The sequence below is a fragment of the Epinephelus lanceolatus genome, chromosome 18 (assembly GCF_041903045.1).
Source record: "Epinephelus lanceolatus isolate andai-2023 chromosome 18, ASM4190304v1, whole genome shotgun sequence".
Taxonomy (NCBI): domain Eukaryota; kingdom Metazoa; phylum Chordata; class Actinopteri; order Perciformes; family Serranidae; genus Epinephelus; species Epinephelus lanceolatus.
In genome coordinates this window covers 20,907,707-20,934,496 of record NC_135751.1, presented here as the reverse complement: position 1 = coordinate 20,934,496, position 26,790 = coordinate 20,907,707, and the positions used below count along the sequence as shown (strand labels likewise).

General features: G+C 41.6%; 2 protein-coding genes across 7 annotated transcripts in view; one reads left to right on the top strand and one right to left on the bottom strand.

The window, feature by feature from the left end:
• Positions 1–18,850, bottom strand: part of dnm2a (dynamin 2a) — a 43,507-nt gene extending 24,657 nt beyond the window's left edge. For all 6 annotated transcript variants that reach the window (XM_078161585.1, XM_033644976.2, XM_033644975.2 and 3 more), the window contains exons 1-9: positions 18,360–18,850; positions 10,609–10,682; positions 10,225–10,374; positions 6,274–6,477; positions 2,619–2,717; positions 2,350–2,510; positions 2,094–2,236; positions 1,644–1,779; positions 297–364 (exon numbers count right to left, since the gene is read on the bottom strand). In XM_078161585.1, coding sequence (XP_078017711.1) covers positions 297–364; positions 1,644–1,779; positions 2,094–2,236; positions 2,350–2,510; positions 2,619–2,717; positions 6,274–6,477; positions 10,225–10,374; positions 10,609–10,682; positions 18,360–18,520 — 1,196 coding nt within the window. In that variant the 5' untranslated portion in view covers positions 18,521–18,850. The remainder of the gene's footprint in view (positions 1–296; positions 365–1,643; positions 1,780–2,093; positions 2,237–2,349; positions 2,511–2,618; positions 2,718–6,273; positions 6,478–10,224; positions 10,375–10,608; positions 10,683–18,359) is intronic.
• A 159-nt stretch (positions 18,851–19,009) lies between these two features.
• On the top strand, positions 19,010–26,684 carry qtrt1 (queuine tRNA-ribosyltransferase 1). The gene is made up of 9 exons (XM_033644315.2): positions 19,010–19,335; positions 20,647–20,715; positions 20,834–20,972; positions 21,141–21,335; positions 22,709–22,847; positions 22,935–23,010; positions 23,119–23,228; positions 23,665–23,749; positions 25,404–26,684. The coding sequence occupies exons 1-9, from the start codon at positions 19,048–19,050 to the stop codon at positions 25,554–25,556; spliced, it is 1,254 nt and encodes a 417-aa protein (XP_033500206.1). The 5' UTR covers positions 19,010–19,047; the 3' UTR covers positions 25,557–26,684.
• Positions 26,685–26,790: the final 106 nt, after the last annotated feature.

The window sequence follows — 26,790 nt, the reverse complement described above, 5'->3', positions numbered from 1 at the left end:
GAGTGGGTGGTGTTGCAGTGGGGAGATAAGGGGATTGAAACAACACTGAAGGAATAGTAGAATAGAGGAAAAACATTTCACACAAAACAGAAACACCTTTTCTCTGAATTGGTATTGTTAGTCTGTGATCACAAGGCTTGATTATATAAACATGAATTTTAGTAGAATAACAGCTTTTATGAAGGGAGAAAAGTGAAGCACGGTGCCACAGCAGTATTTGATGTTAAAACAGAATACAAGCGTTTGAGCTCTGTGGGCGGCTTCTTTGAAAGGTTTTTGGTTTTCGCTCCACTTGCCTGACACCATGGACGTTCTTGATTGCGTGACTGATTTCTCGCCTTAGCTCTTTCTCGTCAAAAACAATCTGGGAGACAGAGGGAGAAGATGCAAATGACACTTTAACAAATCGTGAAATACTTTCATCTTTGTAAAGACTTAATCCCCAACATACAGGGCTGGGCAATCACATTGTAATTATAATTATCCTCAATAGAAATAGAACAAATCAATCCGCTCATACACTGGGAGAGGGGGGTGCTAATGCATCTAAATGGAATACTTCACCCACTAAATAACCATTTGTAAATCAGTCAGTCATGCTGTGTTAACCTTGAATTCATGAGGAAGACTTTGTTTTTCTGGCATGCCTACATGGTAAACGGCAAACATATTGATATTTTGATTGAATAGTGATCCCTTTAAAAACCGCAAAGATATATCAAAACATTCGTTTACAAACTCTGACACAACTCCTGCAGTGTATTCCAAGTCCAAGTACTTCCCAAACACATGCATTTTCATTCAAAAAAACCTTAGTACTGCAGTCTAGCTTTGAAGACAGCATCGGTATGTTTCACTTTTAGTTCAGTTTAAATGGTATGTCATAGTAAATTCAATATATCACAGCATGACTAATGGATAAACAAATGATCATCAGGTAAAGTATTCCATTCAAGTCTAGTTGCCAACCGCCATCACACAGAAGAAGATCACCAGCCACCAAGCTCATGTGTACGTCAATGTTATGACGTTACAACGTTCAACATGCACATAAAGTTATTTTTAGTATAACTGTTGACCTACATACAGTAGCTGTATTGGCAGTTGACTCCTTTAATGGTATGTTAGTGTTATGTAAGCTATTGTACTTGTGGCTATTGACTTAGAAGAAATAACAAAGGGAGAATAAACATCACTAAACGTCATGTGAAGATAAGTTCGTCTTGAGTCACACCAGATGTTAAGTTTTAAACTTGTACAGAAAATACTGACTACAGTTGAGATTTTTCCTTCTGTCTCTTTATTTTGTTTACACTGTCAGCTAAATCCATTATGTCTATAAAGGTGTGACATACTGCTGACAAGAACTGTTTTCTTTGTCTATTTGTTGTCTTATGTGTTGACATTGCTTTATATACAATCATTTTGAATCTACCTCAGATTTGTGAAATGTTCTGCTGTTTGGCGTTTGTCATGTTCTGACAATTAAGTCTAAACCATTAACCATGTGTTTCTTCAACTTTTACTCAGAAGCAAAAATCAGCCTTTAAACTTGAAAGAAATAATGCTTTGGAATGTTATTACAGTTTTGGCCATATCGCCCAGCCCTACCAACATATCAAGCCTCTTCATGGCACACTAACCTTGACCAGCTCAAAGGGGAAGCGTTCATGGAAGATGCGGTTGATCTTTGCACCACCCGATAGCTCATTGGTGTCCACCTGGTCCCCGGAGCCTTCAATGCACTTTTCAAAGTCCACACCAAACTGCTGCACCATCCTGATTAGGGTCAAGCACAAAGGAGATGTGACTGGTGTTAGTGCCTTCCTGGAGGTCCAGTGCAAAGAATTACTGTTGAAAGGAATCTTTGCTGATTTTCAACCAGCTCTGTGACGTCACAGTGTGGGCAGCGTGGTGGGACACAGAGCTGGCTGTAAGTTGACAAAGTTTCCCTATAGTCATAGCTTGCAAATATCTACTCTCAGGCGCAGTAGCCCTGTGCAGTGGGGATCCTATATGGCTGCCACAGGTTACATCATTTCCAACATATCAGCTGTAAATAATACAAGTATGCAATATTCAGATGCACTCACTGCAACAAGGCCTTGGTCTTGCGTGTTGGATCATCTGGACGGAAGTTCTTGTACTCCTCCACCTCCTTCTCCAGAGAGAGGAGCTGACTCTGCAGCTTACTGCGCAGACCAGGCAGAGTATCCCTGATGTGGTTGGTCAATTGCTGGAGACAGACAGACGCAGTGCTGCTGTTTTAGAGAATGAACGGCACAGTAGGGAGGGAATTATAGTTCACAATTTAAAAAAAAAAAAAAAAAAAAAAAAATGACAGCAGACCTGGTTGAGTGTCTTTTGTAGATGTGGTGTGCCCATACGCTCTGCTATATGTCTGTAGGCAGGGTGGGACAGGAAGAACTTCCTCTCTGCAGCCAGAGCAGCACGAATGTCTTTCTTCCCATCTATGTCCTTCTGACTGCGGTTCACTACACCGATGTAGCCTGCACAGAGCAGAAAAAAAAGAAAAAAAAAAGAAAAAAAAAGTCACTCTAGTGTCAAAAATAAAGTCTGCAGATGTGTCTTTGTGTGTATGTGTGTGTAATCCTCACCTCTACGCAGTGGCAGGAGTTTATTTTCTAGGATGTCCTTTGCATCTGTCCCTTCATCCATCAGGTCCAGTTTTGTTATAACACCAATGGTACGCAGACCTGCACAAAATTACAAGTGTAACTACATTAATTCAAACTGACTTATTACCTCTTATCTCATTACCTTCTTGGAAAGAACTGATGCACAGAATAAATCTCTCAGTGTATTTAGCCTTTTTATAGCAGAGTTCTGTTTAATAAAGGGCTGAAAAGATTTGCCTGTGACAGAAATACTGACGAAATAGAGGTAATGGATATCATGAGCCCTTTTCAGATCGCACTATAGGGCCGCTACAGAGTCTCTTGTTTATGCCTCCTTTGCATTTTTTCATAGAATCAAACAAGGGCAGCATCATGCTTCTCCAGTGTGTGGCTTTGCAGAACCGAGAGAGGTGTGATGGGCGTGACATGTAACACAAGAGCATCAGCCTCTAGTGTGACATAAAACATATGTGTCTACAGAGCTTTCTAAACAACACCAATGGCATTAACGTGTCAATAACAATCATTTACCGTCCTGTTATATGGCAGATGATCTTGTCCTGTGCTTGGAGGGTAAGGAGCTCCAGAATCTCATTGTTCTCCCAATTTGCAGACATTTACGGCCACTGTTCTTCTTTAAATCTCCCACAGTAGGTTGCACACATAACACATCATCTGAAAGTTTCACCCTTGCCGCTCAAGATGCCATCTTGCAGGCTGTCCTTTTTATACAGACACTTTTCTGCGCTGTGACTTCCTCCTGTGGTGGCTTTAAAGGCGAGACCACTCTGCTGCCCCTTTCTGTGATTGTATGTTATATACAGAACGGCGAGGCGGCATAACAGCGCGATATGCCCGCCACAAACAGCGGAGTGATAGGGACTGAATGTTTCATAGTAGAGAAGAACCTATTGCAATTCTCACAGCCAATTCTGATATGTTATTTATTAAAAATCAGACCTGAAAATTCAAATTTTGTCTGATTCCAATTTCTGTCTTTCAAAGAACTATAATTGACAGCATACACAGTCATATTTGAAACTTTTCTTTAAAGCCACTGGAAACTTGGCTAGTAAAAAATGCTTATATGATATCAAAGATGAGTGTTTAATTAAGCATCCACAAAAATCTTGGACACAATAAATGTTAGCAGGGATGCACGATAACTTTTCTTTTAAACCGATACCGATAACTTTCAGCTCCTAAAGGCCGATACCGATAACTGATAACACACACACACATATACAGTGTATATATAGTTTTGACCCTTTAAATGAAGAGATATTTATTTTTTCCATTGAAAAACTATTGGCAAGCATCTCAAACATTTTCGAAAAGATATCAAACAAAAAAACTATTTGATATCTCAAATGAACATCAATTTAAATTAGGTGCATTACTTACTGATATAAAAATAAAGGCCCCTTGAACTGATGCAAATACATGCATCGGGATTACAAACTGAAAAAGTTCATTCCAGAAGTTCAAAAAAATAAATATATATAGAAAATGATTGCACTGAACAAGTTAGACTTGTCTATGTAAACAAACTGAAAAAGTGCATTCCATAGTAACAAAAAAAAATAAGTTTAAAGAATTTTGGCTTATGGTTCCATTCAAATGAATACCTTTTCACTAAGGTAAATGAGGTTCAGTTGTTCTTTTATCTCATATTAGAAGAGAGAGAGAGAGAGAGAGAGAGCGAGAGCGAGAGGGAGGGAGGGAGAGAGAGAGCGAGAGAGCGCGCGTCTGTGTGTGTGCGTGAGATAGTGTTGTCACGGTTCCAAAATTGGGACCCACGGTACGATACCAGTGACAGTATCACAGTTCTGAGTAGTATCACGATACCACAGCAAAAATGAGGCAGATGTGCCTTTTCTATAATACATCACTGATATTTCAAAGGAATAAATTACTTTTTGACTTATTCATACTTCAAAAACAGCATGAATAAGTGATTAACATAGGGGGGATCAAAATTAAATAAAAAAATAAAATAAAAATCAACCAGCCACCCTCCTCCCCTGACGGTCCCTTCATAAGTAAAGAACAGTCCCTAAAGTGCGGTGAGGTTTGTGGGCCGTTACTGACACAAAGAGTAATGTGAACAGCTCGTTTCTCCTCTGACACGTCACATACCTGTGTGCTGCCACGGCTCGGCTGTTCAGGTACTTCTGGGCAGTCATGACACCAACAAGAGGACATTATTGGACCTGGAGCTGGACTTATCCGTCGCCGGTAAGCCGTTATGTTGCACCGCGGAGCACTATGGCCGCCGTATTTGACAGGAATACGTATTCCTGTCTGTGTCTGTGACCCCCGTTCAACCCACAACTGGCAGGATGCGCCGTTATTGGACGGCGCATGGACACTCACCCTCTTGCAACTGGACTTTGAACTTATCCCACAGCAGTGGTACCTGAGGTACCGTAGTACTACGGTACTCCAACATTATGGTATCATATGTACTGTGGAGTTTTAGTGCCGCGGTCTACCATTGGTACCAGTATACCGTGCAAAGTGTGAGAGATAGTGTGCGCGTCTGTGTGTGTGTGAGAGAGAGAGAGAGTGTGCGCATCTGTGTGTGTGTGTGTGTGTGCGAGAGAGAGAGAGAGAGAGTGTGCGCGTCTGTGTGAAATTATGACCGACTTAACGAGTTGTTTTCCAACATGAGGGGGTATTCTTGAATTTTCCCAGTCAGAAAGAGTTTTTCTGATTATGCCGACGTCACTTGAATGCAGCATTCACTGCAGGCCATTCAGGTCTCAGTGGGAGCGGGGCACTGCCGTGCTGACAAAATTATATATGTTATCGGGGCTATTCGTCATGTTATCGGACTTATCGGAATGACGTAATAATTTCCTGTTATCGGCCCGATAGTTATCGTGCACCCCTAAATGTTAGAGTTAAAAACAGCTCATTTTGGCTGCTCAAACCATTTCTCAGGACTGGAGGGGTGAGATCAGATCGTGCTTGATTGACAGCTTCCTTTCAGCTATAGTCACAATACCATTTTATTTTCCTTTCAGTCACTAGCATTAAAACATTTTGCTGCCACATTATAAACTGTAAAATCCATCAAATGGTATCTACTTAGTAAGAAAGCTAACTAAACTAACTAACAAACGTGGTTATACCACCAAACTCTGTGTTTTTATTTAATTATACCTCCCAGAATATGGCGCTAATTGCATTAGCATTTTACATTCACCCACTTTTGAGCTTATTATTGATTATCCCTATAGTCCATTAGTTACCCCGACTAATCAGCTAACTAGCAGACTAGTGCAGACCACCTATATTTGTGTTCTTATTGAGTTATACCTTCGTGGACAAAGAAGCTATGGGTTTTAACATCTTCTATTCACTTACACGTACAGGTTAGCATTAGCTTTGCTATGCTATACTTTTGAGCGACTTATCAATTCTGTGATACAGATTTGGGTGTTTTACCTCAGTCTGCTAGTTCCCTTTACACAGCAGCTTTCAAACCATGTGTGTTTTGATCGACACAGGATCTGCTTCATCTGAGGTAACTGGAAATCGCCTGTTTACAGTAACCAGCTGATTGGTGCATCTCTGTTTCATAGGCCTACTCTTTGACTTTTGAATTACTACATGGCTACATGCTTACCCTGTGGGTCCACCTCCTTGGCGATCTTCAGAGCATCCGAGTTGGCCAGGTCAGTGTTGGCAGGGGTGACGGCCAGGATCAGACAGCTCTCCTTGGTGATGAACTGCAACAACATGTCCCTGATCTGGTGCTCGATGTCTACGGGCTGATCTCCGACGGCAACCTTAGTCATTCCCGGTAGGTCGATCAGGGTCAGGTTCAGCACTGAGTCACACAGACACAAATCATAAAAAATGCTTCATCAGCTGAGTTGAAGTAAATAATCAGGCTTCCTGAGTGCAGACTGTATCACAAAACAACTCGACAAATAACGGAACAATAAATCATCAGCACTCAAGTAATGTTTCCATAACCATAATTTTTTGTTTCTCTTGTTTAATTTGACACTTCACTGACTCGATGCTTGATTTGACTGGAAACCCAGGTAGCAAATGTTTGATTAATCACAAGCATTCTCAATGAAAAGTGAAATCACGGCACTGAGGAAACACACAGTGATTCACAGTGCTGTTGATATGCTTGTTTACAAGGTAAGATAAATACAGTCCTGTGTTTCTTGTCCATGTGTCAACTTCATTTTCCTCCCTTAAATAAAGCAAAACATCAACAGACATCTACACCATCAGCCTCAATCTAACATGCTAATGGCTGTCTGCGGTGTCAGAGGAAGCTTTCATCTTGTGTGCGAGACACTTGAGTAGGCAGACCTCTGCTGTCATAAAACTAAGTCTAATTTGTTTACTTTACTCCATAAAAACAGAAACGCCCTCAGAGGTTTTACTGCTTACAAGTGTAACATTTACTGAAAGAAATAAACATGAAAATGTCAAACTTGACGGTGAAATCCCAGCGACAGCTCCCATAAGGAGATGAATAGATGTTTCTGACAGACGTTCAGTGGTGGAGTAAAAAAACATCACAAAAGCCACTTTTTATTTTGATGTTTTACCAAAACCACAGTGGTCCAAACCACAGCTATCTAGTATTTTTCTGATATCTTACAAGTCTCTCTGGAAAACACATTTTGTAAACAGCACAGGGAGAAAAAAAGCTCTGTTTGCATTAGGAGTGAGCAATATGGATAAAGCTTTTATCATAGTATATGTAATATGATATAGCATATCTTGTGATATACATCATTTTGCAGAACTGAGAAATCATTTATGGTTATGGAATAACCAGATGTAAATGTTTGTTGTTTTGGCTTATAAGGCCAATTAAACACCTGACAGATGAAGATACTAACATATTTCATACTAGGGCTGGGCGGTATGACCTAAAATTTATATCACGGTATAAATCGAATCCCTTCACGGTAACGGTATATATCGCGGTATAAATTTAAGTGTAAAAGTTATAATAGAAGTGTTTCTGAATGGGTTTTGTAGTCCCTTAGCAAAGCTAAATTGATAAAAAAAACAACAACAACAAAAGCAAAGATATAATGTATTTTTTAGAGCATTTATTGTGCAGAATGCAGATCTCAAAACTCAAAATTAAAACCCAGTGCTTTATGGTGCAAAATGTCCCCTGGGATCTATATCAAAAGGTAATTTCCTTCTTTTAGCAAAATCCTAAATGACTGAGTTGTGTTTTTTCCACCTGGACCATTTGCTCTGCCATTTCTCCTCTAATCATCACGCTGTAACCTGTGACAGGCTGCTATGATACCACAACTATCACACATTCACATATGGAGTTTTTTGTGGAGCCCCTAGCGTCACATAGGTTTACATTACCAAAGGTTTATGACAAACTCCGAAAACCAACTCCCGTGTGCGCACGGCGAGAGAGGAGAGGGAGAGATGCTGTGCTGCTGCCAGAGGAGACACTGAATGAGTTCCCTCTGAGCGGTAAGTCGCTAAGAGTCTGAGAAGTCCGGGGCTGTTCATAAGACATTAATTCACTCACTCACAAGTTCTCCAGCAACACGTTGCACGTGCTACGCTAAATCACGGACGTGAACCAGCTCCTCTTGCTCCGCTGTCTCTGTGCTCGCAGCCATTTTCACACTGAGGCAGGTGCGATGACGTCATCGACGATAGGACGGTAGAGCGCAAATCTCTACCGTGGGCCAAATTTATATCATTTCTACCGTCTACCGCATATACCGTGCAGCCCTATTTCATACAATCCCATCATTATTCCCATCATTATAATCTCATACAACCAGAGATATTTAAGACCCCCCTTTAGTGAAACTCAAGTTTTTAACCTTGTTACCATGTCCATATGGTTTTTCTGATATGCTACAAGACAATCAGGGCTCTTACAGCTTAAGGCGAGTTAGAAGTAACACTTTTTTGATGCCACTAAAGCAAAATAACACCAACTGACGTCAAGGTTTAGGGAAAATTGTGCCCAAATGTGAACTGTAACACATAACATGTCTTTTTTGGTCAAGTTAAAACGTTTAATGATCTACCACAAGTGCTTTAGAGTGGAACACAGTGAACTAAGGCTGTGCAATTAATCGATTTTTGGTCACAGACGCCTGGAGATGTTATTTTGTCTTCTACGGAAGCCGCGCATGCGCAATACTGCCCCCTCCCCTCCCCTCCTCTCCTCTATTCACTCCACTAGCCAGTCAAGTAGGTGAACTACAGATAATGCGAGGGGCAGGTGATCGCGGAAGACTTCAAAAACAGTGTGCGGAAAACAGACAGAAGAAGAGGTTGGTCTGTGTGTGTGTGTGCATGTGCGTGTGTGTGTGCATGTGCATGTTGGGACCAAACTCCGCTGTGCACGATACAGAGAGCAGAGAATTGTAAATGCGCGACCATGCAGAGACGGAGATTACATACCGTTGCGTAAATAAGTTATCACGTGCGCCGCATAATCGTTTGCATAATGGTGATTTCAATTTTGACCAAAATAATCGTGATTATGATTTTTTCCATAATCGAGCAGCCCTACAGTGAACATGTTATATTATCATTAAAGTATTTATTTGGTTTACCTTGAAAAAAGCTTATTTTATTTGTCATTTAAATGGATGTGGTATATATGTATGAGTGTTGATGGTTCCTCTATCTTGATCTTGTCAAACATTCATTCACAGATATTATCAAAATGGATACTACCAATTTTTTTGAGATTTTATGATGTAACATCAGAAAAAAGTGATTTGTAATTTTCTCCTTCAATTATCTTAGCATTTTTAAGACTCTTGAAAAAACTAATTTAAGACATTTAAATGCCAATTAAGGCTTTATTCTTAGATTAATGAGTTCAGTGCCTGTTAAGGCTTTTTAAGGATTGGTGTGAACCCCTCATAACATGAGCAAAATCAGAAGTCAATGTCATGGCTGAGCATTTCCGCCTTGGAACTACAGTGTACCAGTGACAGCCTCAATACATGGGTTCAGACATTCAAACATCACATATGTGAGGAACCATTCTTCTCAACCTGCAGGGCGGGGCTTTCCGTATCATAAGTATAACTATGGCGAAATGAGGGCCATCAGTGGAGGAGCAAGGTGCAGCTGCAAGTTATGTTTCACTTTCACTTCAACTTATCAGAGCTGGTCGAGAACAAGGTTTATCTAATATTGCCAACACATTATTCGCTGTCTGATAACGTAGTCAAGTCCAAGGCTCCTGTTATCTGTTACTGTTTACAAGCAGAGGTTTGTGTGTCTGATCAGCAGAGTTGAAAGTGAGCAGGTACGCTCGAGCTGCAGGTGAGCGGCCGAGGGCCAGGGCTAATTTGCATATTTATAGAGCCGCGCATACTTAATGAGACTAAGGTGTAGAGTTTCATCTGAGTCTTTTTATGGCACGAAGGGATGTTTTTAATAGAAAAAACTTCTAAATGTTATTTTGATGAACAGAGTTGAGTTTTAAGGGGAACTTGAAGAGGATAGCTGTACTGTAATGTACTTTACATAACACAAAGAGGAACAAGCGTTGACAGTGTGTGTGTTTCGCAATAAGGCTTGTGTCCATTACCGTGTGGGGAGTAGACCCTCAGGTTAATTGGGATGGGAGAGATGCCTTTGTTGGAGCCTGTTATCCTGTCGGTCTCCGACTCAATTTCCGCCCGCACCTCCTCAAAGTCCACAAACTTCTTCCCTTTGCAGTGCAGGAATTCAGCATATTCTATAGACGGGGGACAAAGTGACACACGTAAGGGCGAGGGGAAGGGGAGAGAAAGGGACAGAGAGATAGACAAAGTAAGGAAGAGAGAGAAAAAGAGAATATTGAATTAAAGAGATGAAGGCAGCAAATAGCAGACAGTGTGCTTAGCTTGAGGCACTGTGACGGGGAGGCCATATGCAGGGCAGCGATGAAAGGAGACAGGGATATGACTGTGCACTGGACTGGTACACTCACCTGCTTTATTGTTGACCAGCTGCAAAATGAGAGGTCTACGGGTAACAATGCCTGATCCGCGAGGAAGAAAGTCCCTGGGGGAGAGAGGCAGACAGAAAAGGAAACATAAAAACCAGAATTGTGGGGAGTAGAGAGAATAAAAAGCCGGGAAATCAAAACAGTAGGGGGGCATATTGGGTAAAATAGGGGTGGTTTAGGACAAAGAGAGACAGCGCAAGGGAAAGAGGGAAAGGGACAGAAAGAGCGTTCAATTATTCATTACACTCAATGTCCATTTCCTCGCAGCGTGGCCTCTGGTAAATTGATGGGCATGGGAGAATTTCACGCCTCCAACTTGTGTCACAACAAATCAAATGTGACAAAGTAATTTTCTCTCATCATTAGAGCTTAAGAGATCAATTCATTCACACCCCCCCTCACTGTTATGGGGAAAATCCACCTTAAAATAGAACTCACAGATGTTGTATCGCCAATAATCTACACATCAGTTCACTTTTAATTAATGAATTTGAACAAGTCTCTCCTTATGCTGAACCGAACAGACTGTAATGATGTCATCTCAGGACAAATTATAGAGCTGCTCTACAGTCAGTGAATAACAGAACAAGTCCTACGGCACTATGACGGTGACCATGGTGACCTCACTGGAATACAAATACATATTTTGTCATTCAAATGACACTTTTGATTTATTATCTCAAACAAAACCGAACGGACCACAGACTCAGAGTATGACCACATTAAGATGGTAAAATGTGTTCACATATAGTTGGACTTATGTTAATTTTTGTCAAACCATGTCGGAGATCATAAAATAAGGATTTTGTCAGCGTGGCGCAGCAGCTTCAGGATGACTGCTGATTAACATGTAGCGTTTATAAATGATTAGCTAACTATTTCATACTCGTTATGAAACAGAAAAATGTTGTTATGAGAACAACTACATTGCAAACTCAGCTGAATTAAAACACAGTACAGGTGACCACAGAGAACAGAAGGACACTGAGCAGATGTGTAAGCCTCTCATGATAACTACTTTTGTTGGAAGATATATTGTCCCAGAAATAATTGCTGTAAACGATATGACTGTCATTTTGAGACTATTTTATAACACTGATATAATTATAATATAATGGTTTAATAATGCAAGTAGGGTTGCAACTGTACACCGGTTTCAATGTTAAACATCCATTAAAAATGATTTAAAGTTTCAAAAATAGTAATAAAACATTTGTTCAACCACATTTACTTCACAAGAGTAGCTTTGAATTACTTAGTGAGGCATAATACAAAATTTGGCCCACAAAAACAAAAAGAAGAGATGCATTGTTCAACTAATTGACAAGCTTAGCGAAGCTCTACGAACACTGCAGTTACCATCATGGTTCTGCTGTGTGCTGCATTTGGCTCCAGGGGCTGCTGGACTTACGGAGTGGAGGATAAAGTTGTTTGAGGGTAAAACTACAAACAACGGACTTTTTGACTTGTTAAAGCTAATAACTATCAGGACTGTGCAGCAGCAGGCTACCGGTAAGCTACACTGTGTTGTCTTTAAAGTACTATTTTATTTTTGTTCGAACCCATGCAAACGGGCCGGGCTGGAGAAAAAAAGAAGAGGAAGAAGCGCTACACCTAAGTCTTACAATGGCTGGGGAAACCCTGTCGTTTACTGTGGCATCATGGTGGCTGAAATGCTGGTGACATTCTTAGGTAAACAAACATGTAAATACAACAGGCAACATCGCATTCAGCAAAAATGACCGAGGTCATTTCCATGTGTCGACGACGTTATTATTGTGGCAGGCCTACAGATGTGTAACTAGCTGTATCTTTCTGTCCTCTAACCCTTCCTGTAATCACACATTTCCATGACACAGCTGTTGTCATGACCAAAGTAATTGTGAGGGCTAAATATAAATTCTGTTTTAGGGTGGATGTTCCCTTTGTAGCTGAGATTCTGTAATATGCTGTGTCTTGATTGATGCACTTGTTCCCTGCTGCTCAGTTTATTGCCTATTTAAAGGACAGACAGGGCCCGTGTTTTCAGCTGGCCACTGTAAGCTTTTATGTGAGCCCAGGCTGTGTCAATATCAGATATATCGCCCATGATAACGCCTTCAACACACCAGCCTCGGTCTGGGACTTGACATTGTCTTGCTATGTCTACATTCTCAAACTACAAATTTGCATCATGCTGCTTAATTACACAAGGTAATGCATTGCTCGAAGCATGAAGTGACGGTAAACAAACAAGGGCAAATGCTTTTGGTTAAACACAGTAGATTGTGGAGACACCAACTTGTAGGAAACACTGTGAACGTTCTCACAGTTGGCTCGTTTGTTCCTCTTAAAGTGACAGGGTACCTGAAGAATTTCTAACCACATGATTAAAGTTGCTTAGTCAGCCCTCAGATGAGGCTCCTCCACCCAGTCTTCTGCACTCCCCTCCCATCTCTGAAGGCCCCTCTCCTGCTCTGCAAACACACTACATCTGGTGGTAATCACCAGCCCCAGCCCTGGAACAATCATCGAAAAGCTGAGCATGTCACAAACCCACATTCTCCTTTTCCTCCCTACTGCCAGACCTACACGCCTGAGGGGACGATGGCGGTGCTCAGCCTGCCTGCTGACTTCAGACTGTAAGCAATGTGTCAGGCACAGGACAGGAGAAGAGAGAGGAACTGTAGTCCTGCCGTGAAACAGCGGGGAACATTCTGGATGTTCCTTACATCAGCAAAAATCCAAAGGTCTGTGGTTCAGCACCAGTGCTGTGTCATGCACATAATGTGGAGCATGCAGGCATTTGTTACCACGGTGGACAGTATAGAAAGCCCTGGATGAGGAATGGGAGCAAGGGAGGGAGACAAAAAACAAAGCTACTATAAGCTGAGGGGAAGTATATACTAAACAGCCTGGACGCGGAGAATGGCGGTAAGATGCTGCTGAGAGGTCACAGCAAGAATGTGTTAATGTGCTGATGCGTCTCTCAGTTAAAGGCGACTCTCACTGTGTTTTTAAGCAGTCAAACACTGTCTCTTTGGCTCAACAAGTGGCCACTGGTCAACGATTCACAGCAATAAAACAAAGCTTCAGTAAAGTCAAGAAAACACAAAGACATCATTTGCTCAAAAATGCTTTTCTGAGAAGACGCAACTTAAGCACAGAACTGCACCGGTCACTCTTCACAGACAGAATTGGATAAACAGCAGTGGCATATTGAACAGAAGCAAGAGGCAAGGGCTCCATTATTGATGTGCTCTAAATGATAGACGAGGCCAAGCAGATTGTGTATCATTTCATGCATTATGAATGGCCAAGCAAAGAGCATCAGTCTGTGAGCCTCCCTCCCTCTGCCATGAGAGAAAGCAAAAGAGAGAGTAGGGCAGGGAGGGATCGGGATCGGCCAACTCCCCCTCCCCCTGCTCCGACAGCCTCTGCCTCTTACAAACTGGCAGAGCAACTATGAGCAGCAATAGCCCACAGCTGATCCTCCTTTTCCGTGAGTCTAAAGAGGCAGGGCTGGTTTTCAAACATGAAAACCGGTGTGTGAAACTCTGAGGTCATACTACGCTCTCACGGGACGGCGGAGTACACAAGAACGTGTTTGTGGTTTGGTGGGACATATCCCATGGGTCTCTGGTGCGGCGACAAACGTATAATTATGGCTACCCGCGTTCCCGCACCACAGTCTGTCACCGTGGGTACCAAGAAGCGTCACAAAGCCCTTCCAAGCACTACCAAAATCCAACTGCTTAGTGGAAAATCCCTCTGCTCTCTGCCACTTGGCTATCTTTACTTCTTCTCTCACAGAGATGTCCATAAGCATCTACACTGTGGACATTTCGGCTCAAATTCCTTCATATATCCAGAGTAAGACTGCTGCATCTAACAATAACACTCATCAAACACGTTTTAATGATGCTAACGGTCATATTTTGGTAACAGTGGCACAGAATTAGAGCAAAGCTGCCACGTTTAACTCTTCTGGAGGGCAAACAGTTTTAATAAAGGCCTGATAAAAGGTTTTAAGAAATACTACTACAAAATGACCATTTGTGAATCAATTTGTCATGCTGTGTAACCTTGAGGTTGTGAGGAAATTTGCATGCCTCCGCAGAAAACTGCGAACATACTGATTTACTGCTCAAATGGGGACCACCTTTAACAACTGCAAAACTATATTAAAACATCCATTTACAAAGTTTCACACAGCTTGTGCAGTATAATCCAAGTCTCACTGATCCAGACCTATGTTCAGTGCTTCCGAAAAAACATGCATTTTCGCTAAGAAGGGGCCTTAATATGGCTTTAAAAAGAGCACAGATAAGTTTCACTTTCAGTTCAGTTTTAAATACATTTATAAAATATATATTTAAATGTAATTTTTGAGTGAAAAAGCATGTTGTGTTGGAGTTTGTAAACAAATGTTCCCCGTCAATTACTAAATCACTGTGTTTGCCATTTTCTGTGGAGGCCTGCAAGAAAAACGAAAGCTTCCTTCATAAATTCAAGGTAACAGCATGACTAAACGGTACACAAATGGTAATTTTGTGGGTGAAGTACTCCTTTAAACTTTGGACAACTGTTCCAGCACCTAAAAAACTCCTGGTTGTTAAGCAGTCTCCTCCCAAAGATCTGATAACAACCTCCGCCCAGGCCAGCTTGCTGTGCTAGATATGATGTCTTCACTCCCCACTGGGACAATGATGCCAGAAAAGGAGCTGCGTCCTGATGATTATCTCCAAACTGAGAGTTAATTATGATCCAATAACACATGCAATAAACTGTAGATAGGCAAGTAAAGTAACACTGAAAAGTTAAATGTAATTTAGCATAAATAAATCTAATAAATAAGTTTACTGTGTATAAACACAACCTGTCCATTTAGTTTTGCCAAAAAATCGTGCCACTAAAGCAGCATGCTCATCAGGTCCATTGCAATGACATACCTGAATGGAATGCAGCCTTTATTATTGTTCATACTTTTATCTTCATCTGTTACGAGAATGGTGTGTTAGGTCACAAATGCTACGACAAAATGCTTGTTACCTTAATGTAAATGTGTAACTGATCTTATTGTACATAATGGATGAAGAGTACGTTCAATGTGCTAGCAAAAGGCAAGGTCCCTCATTAGTATGCCTTAAAGCAACCTAAACAAGGTAACAACACACCCAAAACACAGGACAGAAACATTCACAAACACATGAGGCTGTTGAGCCAGCGTGATTTGATTAGCCTCTGCCCAGAAAAGTATGCAGTATGCAGACCGGCCACCCAATGTGTTTTGGTCTCCACTAACAAACTTGGAGGGAAGAGAGGCCCAAATCACATCAACAAGATGGATCACAAAGCGCTACGAGCAATCCCAATCCCACCTGACCTGCCTGGACTGAACATCAGAACCACGACACAACTGAGAGACGGTCACTACACAGCAAATTCATTCTAGCTCCAATTTCCCCTGCTCCATTAGATCATGACATCAGCATGGAGTTTAGGCGAGAGACAGAAGAGGAGGAGCATTTATGCCCTGCGTCTGAATCATACACTCTGTGACCTGAAATGTGTTTCCTCTAACCAGCACTAAGTGACTCTGTTTTTATGATCGTTGGTGCTGCAGAAAAGGAAAGAGGGATTATTTTCATGTCTGGGGACACAGGGATGACGCCAGCCTTTCACACATAACATGCACCTCGCCGAAGAAAAAGACCTGAGCCACTGGGGAAACCATGGAGCAATCATTAGTGACAGTAACAACAGCTCAATGCTCATGTCTGGTGTCACCACAGAGAATTTGCAAATCAATTATCCCACAACACCAAACACTGGTAGTTCTGTGCAACAGATGACTGAGCATGGTGTTGGGATTAGGTATTGGCTGTTCCTGAGCTCAAACAAGCCCTTAGATCAACAATGAGTCACCTCTACATTAGCGCGCCTGTTGCTATAGCGATATACAGCACCTCCCAAGTGCTTCCAGGTTGAAGTAAGACTCGACCTTGTAGCTATGAGTTTAACTTGTACTGTTCCACCTTGTGTCTGCCCTCAAACTCACCTGCATGGCAGCAACAGGCATACATAGCAGCTGCTGTACTTTTTACTGTCTGGATGAAGAGATGGTAATCATTTAAGTGCAGCACTCATAACAGGATGAGCATGTAGCCTATGAGTGTGCATGCCATAGCATATCTGCAAAGTGCTTGTGTAACTCACACATGGGTGTATGTCAGTCCTGTCAACAGGCAGAAAGTGGAGAGCCTGCACACACACAGGCAGTAAAACTGAGGTCACCACGAAATGTTTCATGTTAATTGCAGCTGATATGTGTCAAGTGCTCTCACAGTGCAAAGTCCCACTCATCTGAATTAATGTGCACTGAGGGGTAGTCTAATCTGTGTGTGTGTTCTTGCCCGAGAGCAGTTACGACATGCTCTAACCAGTGTGTTTATAACCAAAGGCCTGTCTGCATGCCATCTTAACAGCCAATGCACTTCCTCTTCTCTGCTGGCTGGCCTGTGTGTATGTGTGTGATTGTGCTCTCCCTGGATGGGTTGAGTTACATGCGTACACACTCTAAGCGTCTCTCAATGGGGTGGAAACCTGCTAAACAAGCTGCTATAGAGCGAGCCTGTTTTGTTTCTTTATCTGCAGGGTGATCTCACTCGCTGCTGATGTGGGAGAGGACAACAGGACCGTCCTGTTGAGGAACACTTTAGCCTAACCTTCATACCACAGAAAATTGAGACACGTCAAGCGTATTTCCTTAACTGCTAAGGTTTTGTCAAAAACAGTGACAAAAGAGGAACACGCTAACGGAAGTTGTGTCTGCTACAGATGTGAACTTGTGCTGTTCCACAGAATTTTGACAAAAGACTGAGTGCATTGAGGTCAAAAGCTATGCTTGACGTAATACACACTGGATATAAAATCAGCTGCAACAATCCACATCCCTGAGGGAAAGGAGGTGCCTCCACTGCTTTGACATACTGACCTTCCCACATCTGAGAGAATAAACATACTAATCTAACAACAAACTGAGCTACAGACCAAATCACAATTAATGGTACATACAAATTGTGTAAGACTTTACTGTGGTAAAGAGTTCCCACTCAAAACTAAGGCCAAATAGACGGATGGCAAAACATCATCTGCGCTGTGCTTAAATGAAAATGAAGTGCCACAGTGTGCACTTAACAGACATAAACATTAGTTGCTGTCATTTTTATAAGGATTTAGTTTGTCATGTTTAAAATTTCAGCATGTAAAGAGGGAACCAAGCACAAAAGACATTAGCTGACACTTTTAGAGAGCATAAATACTGTGCAAAGTAATGGCAATAATTAGAGGAGCAACCTGAGAGCCCACTGGAGCAATCTTAATTTTGTACCTATCAGCATTTTATGGCTGTCATGTTCAACAAGGAAAGCCTGCACTTGAGCTCTTGGTACGAAAAACTTCATAAAAACTGGTGTGCCACGTAAATTACTTACGTACGCCAAGCTGTTGAACCTGCAGCCACTTTCAGGGCAGTTCAGTCACGACAAATACGTAACTTAATTTTGACGTTACGTGCTAGCAGAGAGGAGAAGCTAACGTTAGCTTAGCCTTTTACCAAAGGGCATTTTCAAGCGTCTCGTACCTGCTAGACAATATTTAAAAACACAGTTTGGGAATGTTAGACCACACAATATATTATTTAAACTATGAGGTGATTGATAATGCTTATTTAATGACCCACAACCACTTACCTGCCAACAAAATTCTCCAAGACTGAGCTTTTTCCAGCACTCTGTCCACCGACCACAGCGATCTGAGGAAGGTCTAAATTACAACTCTGGCCAATGGAGCTGAACGCGTCTTGAAGCTTGTTGATCAGGGGAATCAGGTCCTCCATACCCCGGTTCCCCATGGCTTCGTTAGCTCGGAGAGCCCCTTCAACACAACGCAAACCAGAGCCTACCGCTAGCCGCGCTAACTAGCTAGGTAATGTTAGCTTAGCAGGAAGGTGCTCTCGGATTACTCTGAAGTGTAGCGCCGCGCCGCTTCAAACAGCTCGGGCTTTTATTCTCTCCGTGAACAGTCGAGCGGTTGCCGGTAATGCAATTAATAATAATATATCATTTCGTGTTCTTTTGAGAGCATTAACTTAGCAGCCAGTCAGTCGACACGGACGGAAAACTCGGAAAACAAAACTTCCTCTACACGAACACCATCCGGTCAGAGGAGACGACATCCGATCGAAACCGGTGAGTCAAGACCCGCCTCTTGTCTGCGAAGCCACGCATTCTATTGGCTGATTCTGCTGCCTCTCAATCAAGCTAACATTCTGATTGGATATCGAAAGGGCGTGCTCCAAGTTCCGAACAAATTGCTCGTTTCGGATTGGTCAACGCGAATATCAGTTGAAGCGGCTTCATATCACATGTTCACCGCAACATGGCTGCTACCATCGAGTGCGGCGCTGATACAAACACTTCAGAAAACAGCATGTCCGTGAAAAAGGCGCTGTCCGCAGTTTCTCCCCTCACTTTGCGAATCGTTGCTGAATGCCCGGTGACGAAAGCAAGAGCGTGTGATCTAATGCTGCCACACAGTGCTGTCAGCACCCCGGTTTTCATGCCTGTCGGCACTCAGGGGACCATGAAGGGGATCACTGTGGATCAGCTGGATGGTCTTGGCTGTCAGATTTGTCTTGGAAACACATATCACCTGGGCATGAGACCGGTAAGCAACACTACAATAAGATGTGATCCATTTGGCCTTAAAGGGGAACACCACTTAAATTAAGAATCCAGTATGTTATTTCCATGGACTACGAAAGTTCAATTAGTATCTGTTAACATGCGCTACTCTGTCTAAAATCTAGAAACCAGAGAAGTAAGTCTCAACTTGTGATGTCATAGGGTTTAAGTCTGCAGCTCCTCCACAGACAATGAATGGGAGCCTGCTTTTGTGGATCCACTTGGTGTTTTTCTTTTTTATACCCAAATTATCTTTATTCTGTTGTAGTGCTCTCAGCTCTGAAACAGATAATGCACCCATACACCTGGTGTCATTTATAACATCTTTCCCAATTCACTGACTGTGGAGCAGCTCCAGACTTTATACCCTATGACATCACACATTTAAGTTTTAGCACTCTAGTTGTTTATGTTGACTAATATTTTTGGACTTTCTTAGACCATCCATCCATCCATCCATTCATTCGTTTTCTGTAACTGCTTGACATTGGGAGAGAGGCGGGATACACCCTGGACAGGTCACCAGACTCAGGGCTGACACATAGAGACAGAAAACCATTCACGCTCACGGACAATTTGGAGTCACCAAAAAACAGCACGTCTTTGGACTGTGGGAGGAAGCTGGAGAAACCCTAGTCTCGCTCACCAGACCTTTCTCAAGAAAAGATAGGTCTGGCTGGGCCGACTCTCACTGTGAGATTGGAGAAAAAAATGCCCTGGCTGCTTGTACTTCTTTCAACCAATCACAATCGTTCTGGGCGGTGCCACAGCAATGGTGCGCTTGCAAAAATATTGCCGGGGGGAAACAGGTTTTGGTGTAACACGCCCACAAAAATATCACCTACAGGACGCAAACCATGGCAGAAAAATGGCTACATCCCCGCAAGATCAAACACCGCAAAAGTTAGTAAAGGACGTGTTGAAAACGGTTGAAAACTGCTACACAACCGGAGGTGGTAGGGCGGGACTTCAGTGGTGGCTCCTTCCGTCCAATGAGAGGCTGATCTCTGCAGCAAACTTCCGCCCACTCAGACTAGAGAAACCCATGCTCACACAGGAAGTACATGCAAGCACAGAAGGGCCCTCCCACCCAGATTTTGAACCAGGGACCTTTTTGCTGTGAGGTGACAATGTTCACCACTGCACCACCCTGTTGCCACTTTCTTAGACCATAGAAGAATAAAATTTATGAATTCTAAAAATGGGTGAACTTCTCCTTTAATAGCAGCTGTATGAATTCATGATAACTTTTATTTGTAAATGTGTTTATCGATTTTAACTCTTTTGCCTCCAGGGGCCTGATTTAATTGAGAAAGCCAATGGTTTACATGGATTCATGAACTGGAAGAGGAATCTTTTAACTGTGAGTGCAGCTTTCCCAAATGAATCAATAAATTATTGATGATGAATTCACCCAAGTGCACGTGCTGGGTGATGAGCTTTCTGTTGACATCTTGTGTTTCACTTTCCTCCACTCGCAGGACAGCGGGGGGTTTCAGATGGTGTCTCTCGTTGAGCTCTCGGAGGTCACTGAGGAAGGGGTGAAGTTCAAGTCCCCCTACGATGGCAAAGAGATCCTCCTGAGTCCTGAGAAATCCATCAGCATACAGAACAGTCTCGGTCTGTCGAAAAAATTTGAATCAGTATTAAGTTACAGTAACATAAATAATTTCCCCTCAGGGATCAATAAAGTATTTCTGATTCTGATTCTGATTCTGAAGTTACAAAGACTTGAACAATTTTCCAGTGGATAAACACAGCCGCTTCATGTTTCTTTGTGTTCTTTAGGGTCAGACATCATGATGCAGCTGGATGATGTGGTAAGCAGCACCGTGACAGGACCACGGGTGGAGGAGGCAATGCACAGATCCATTCGCTGGCTGGATCGATGTATAGCAGCCAATAAAAATCCAGACAAACAAAACCTTTTTGCCATCATCCAGGGAGGACTGAATGCAGAGCTGCGCAAAGCCTGTCTCGATGGTAAAAAACAATTCTACTCTGTGATCCTTTTCCTACTTTTGATTACCCACCCCTCTACCTGTATATCTGGTATTGTCAAGCATGCTGGAGGATGGGATCCTATTTAGATGGAGCCTTTAATCTTTAAATGCCTTTAAATTTAATTACTTAAAACAATTTTGTAAGTGGCCATATCAACTAGAACACTAGAACAGGTCGCAAGGATCATCCCTCACCTGGGCAACCCAGCCGGGGATGATCAGGCCCCGAACTGTATCCAAATAATCCAAAGCCAATAGGAAGCCTTTTCAGCAGCTTCCATGATGTTCTTGATGACTATTCATTGCTGCTGAACGCAGATCTCAGGACCCGATGTAGAGAGGGGTGTAACATAGCTTTTTTTTTTAAGAGATATTCATTAGGCCTATATCTCAGCATTTCTTTTATATCTGCGTGGAAAACTAAATTAAAAGTAATTTTTTAAGTTTATATTATTATCTAAGGTATAAATAAAAACACAAACTATATTCACAGTGTCCACTTTCAGCTAAACAACATATTGCATGAATAAAAGTACGCAGTTAAAGCAGCTGAAGACCTAATAGAACAATGGCCAAGCGTCACGGAGAAGAAAAGACTGAATTTGTCACAGACGGAGTGTATTAAATGTGTGTGATTGTTAAAAATAAAAAAGATATACATAAGACAGACAGACAATCACATTAAAACTTGTGAAAAAATATCAGAAAAACTCATTTCAGAATATTCACAGGAAATAATCTGCTCAAAATTCATCCAAATTGCCTGTTTGACACAAACTTCATGTAGTTATTTCGTTCACTATTTGGGTTAATGGTGTGGTGTATCAGTTGCTCTGTACAGTTATTATTATGCACTGAATGGACATATGGACATATAAGTGACATATTTTATATCACATGAGGGAGTATGTGTGAGTCAAACAGGTGGCCGGCAGCTTGGATAGTAACAGTCTTGCTTAGCGTATCAGGATGTGAAGAGGAATCAGGATATTTAATGTCACATTTAAAGAGCATAAATATTGTGCAAAGGTATCGACAACAATCTGCCGTTTTGGCAAAGAAAACAGGAATGTATGCTCACACTAAATGTCCAGTCTAGTTGAAAACGTGCCACTTCTCAGCAGTTAGATGCCGATGATACGGGATATAATATTTTTCCTGTTTTTCTGAATTAACGAGATTATTATTTTAGAAATCTGAGAGAAGTTTCCATGGAATAAAAGTTCTGCTCTATGTAATAATAATCTCATAAACTCTAATCGAGATAAGATACTAATCTTGTTAATTCAGAAAAAAATGAGCTGTCTTAAGTGAAGGTGTTATGCTTTAGATGTCTTATCCCCTTTCCCGTAGAAATGACTCAACGTGATGTTCCTGGTTTTGCCATCGGAGGACTGAGCGGAGGAGAGGAGAAGGATGACTTCTGGCGGATGGTCACTCTGAGCACTGACCACCTGCCACGAGAAAAGCCGCGATACCTCATGGGTGTGGGGTACGTTTGCCTGTACGCTTAAAGTATCTCATGAGAACTTGGGTGTTTATGGTTTTATAGACTGTGTGTGATCCTCCTGTGCTGCAGGTATGCTGTGGATTTGGTGGTGTGTGTAGCTCTGGGATGTGATATGTTCGACTGTGTGTTTCCCACCCGCACTGCAGTAAGCTCTCTTTGATGATCACTTTTAAATTGTCATTTAGCAGTTTTTATGCCATATCAAAAACTGATTACATCTGTGTTTCTGACAGCCATGTTTCTTTTCCTTCAGAGGTTTGGCTCTGCCTTGGTGCCTTGGGGATCTCTCCAAGTGAAACAAAAGCAGTATGCCAAGGACTTCCAGCCCATAGACCCAGACTGCCAGTGTCCCACCTGCAAGAGGTGAGTCAAGAACAAACAGAAGATCACTGTGTGCCTGGAGGTTCGGCTCTCGTAACAAGTCTTGTTATTTTTCAGGGCATGTTTTCTGTATCAGGACAGGTATTAAAGTTTATAAAGCACCGCGGTGCCCAGGAAGACCTTGACTTTACTTGTTGCTCTGCAGGCATTTACTTATTTTTATAATCTAGAAGAATAATTTGGTGATACAAGAGTACCTCAGTCTCTGCATTTGTTTTTATTTAATGTTTTGTGTATTTTCCTCGTGTAATATCTCAGCAATAAAACACCAGAATAGACGAACAGCTACCTTAAATGGTTACCTTGCTCTTACGTTTGGTGCCAGTGGATCGTCTTGAGACAGTTTTTACCACATAAATATTTTAAAACTATATTGCTGGAGGAATGATGTAAATAATTTGCCTGTTTTCTGTTTCAGACATAGTCGGGCTTACCTCCATGCTCTGTTCAAGAGCGACACTGCAGCCATGCATCACATCACCATCCACAACATTGCCTACCAGGTCAGTATTAGAAATTAGAAAGTGTTGCATTTGTCTTGCAAGTGTACTCCTCTTCAACGTTTGGTTTACTTCCTGGATTTTTCCCGCATGAAAATTCTGACCAATGAAGACCAGCTTTCTCATGCAAGGCATTTGATCTAATCCTCCTGTAAATGCTGCCGTGAGAACACGAACCAACTCTCGGCAATTATGCAACTTTATAACAAAATTAGTCCCTGATTTAGACCAAAGCAAGACAACTCTAGGTCTGAAAGCACCCTTAAGTGTTAACATCATATCATAACTGCAAAATAAATCAAGATTTAACAACAACAGAAAAAAAACATTTTACCACTTAAAGGTCCAGAGTGTAGGATTTGGGGACATCTGTTGGCAGAATTTGAACATAATAATTATAACTATGTTTTCATTAGTTTAGAATCACCTGAAACTAAGCATTGTTGTGTTACCGTGACCTTAAAATGAGCCGTTTACATCTATACACAGAGCAGGTCCTTCTCCACTGAGTCTGCTGTGTTGTTTTACAGTAGCCCAGAATGGACAAACCAAACATTTGCTCTAGATAAGGTAAACTGTATGTTTGTGTTTTCATGTCGGCCACTGTAGTTCTCCTATACGTTTGGCACATGTGAGAAGTTGCAGTTGATTGCAATATGCAACCTCACCACCAGATGGCACTAAATCCTACACATTAGACCTTTAACAAAATACAGGCAAGTCCCCTAAAAAGGATAAGTTTTGATTTTTGCCTCCAGATGTTATTAAAAAAAAAAGAACGAATTCTAAAATGCTAATGTAAGTGCTGTTTATGTAAATTTTAGATAAAATTGTGTGGGTATTAAATTCAACATTGTGGCAAAAACATGCCATGAGCAATAATGTATGCACACTATTAACATTTTCATAATAGTCTATATTTACATTTTAAACCCAATAACTTAAAATTACCACAGAATTATTGTTTATTGATTTCCTTATTTGCTTTAAAGGAGCTGATATACCTTAACCACACTTAAATACATGTATTAAATGTGTTTTATTAGTTTATCCATCTCTCTCCACAAAGAAAAATCATCCAGAGTTGCAAGTTTATATAATGTCCACGAAGTCGTAATTGCGGCGACAGAAATCTGACATAAGATGTTGAACTTTACAAAATGTATGAGACATGATTCAGACCGTGTCCTCCCCTCAGTCACGGTTATTTAATCCTTCTCTGCACCTCAAAGTGGCACAAACTTGCTTTGCTGTTTTGGCATTATCAAAACCATGAACAGTCTCCTTTTGTGACAGATGTGTCCCAAAGTATAATAATCATGTTTAGAGAACATAACCGATAATGTCTGATTATGCAACGTATTCATTTTTGAGAAGTTTTTTAAAAAAAGGTTTTCCCATTTAAGCCGTCTTTTACCTTGGCTGTGTCCGTGTTGGTCAGTCACTTTGCCATCAGATGTCACGCTGTGAAACATGTACATGTCACCCTAAAATGTTGTCATGCTAAATAGTAGCATGTAAACATTCCTACTATATGCTCTGATGATGCTGCCCTGGAGATGACCCATGCACAAGATGCAGAAGAGAGGATGGCTTCCTTCTGGAGATCAATAATCGCATTATTTCCAATCCATTCATCAATCATTTCTCTTTGCAGCTCACCCTGATGCGCTCTGTGAGGCAGAGCATTGTGGAGGGCCGCTTCCCCGAGTTTATACGGACGTTCATGAAGCGAATGTTTCCCTCTCGCGACCAATACCCCAGCTGGGCTGTGGACGCTCTAGCCTCTGTCAACGTTACATTGGATTAGAGCTTGGGAGGCAGCCGTCTCGCTCCAAATGGGGATGTCAAACAGTGACTGAAAGCTTTTATATCTTTTTAAATGACTTTTTTTATGGATGATTGTTTTCCACTCTTTGTTTATATTTGTATATGTATTGCCAGTTTTGTTGGCAATGAAGAAAATGGCTTTTGATCTGAAGGGATAAAGCCAGATTGTCTTTTGCTTTACTCAGCCTCTGCAAATTGTCCTCAGAGTACACATTATCATAATGTGAGACTGAATGGGGTTTAAATGAGGTTTGAAACACATGAACTATCTCCTCTGATATGCGCCGACACTTTTTGTTGTTACCATGGCTACAGAGCCAGGCGCACCCACTTGAAATGTTTCTGCCTTCCTGTCAACCCCCGAGCACATTACAGAGGTATTTCATTTTTTGCCAAAAGCACAAGATTAATAAATGTATGTGTATTCTGGTGTTTTAACCTACATCCTAACAGACTGCTAACTGTTTGAACAGATGAATGAATTCAGCTCGGTGCAGATTGTGTGTGTGCATGTGTCGTGATGACCACCAGAGGGCAAAATAGACAATACCAGAACAAAGTGACTGTAAAAGTGAATGATATGCTGTGTAAGTTTCCTGGTAGAGTAAAAAGCAGATCAGCTGTTTCTAAGTAAAAATGAAAGTAAAAATAGCATCTGATTTACATCACGTTTTGGAGCTCAAATGTAGGAGGGAACAAAAAACACTGATGTCCAAATTACCCACAAACTAAAAGTCAGCATCCATTTTAATAGTATCAAATTATTTTCTGTTGTTACTCTATTGTCATCCGTTCAATGAGCAGTAATCATTTTTGACCCTCTGCGGGAAGGGTTTTGTTTGGTGCTGCGTCGTCGAGGCTGTTTGTGAGTGATTAATATTAATCATTGGAACATCATTTGAATAACACCTGTTGTCTGTGGCTTTGAGTCAACAGCCCTCTTAAGCACCACATTTGAATTTCATTAAGGCCTCTGTTATGTCCACGGGCTCTACAAGATTAAACCTGTGTCATGTAATGAGTGGCAGGCAAACGGATGTGGAACACAACGGCGTGGCACTTCAAAAGACATGATGGGTTCGGTGCATAATAAATAAGTTGTTTACAAGTGCATGCATTAAGTGTTTGTTAATTTGTTACAAGATGGGCTAACTGAAATATTCATAGGAGGAATGTTTCATGATAATAATGTAGATTTGGGAGGCATGTCCACC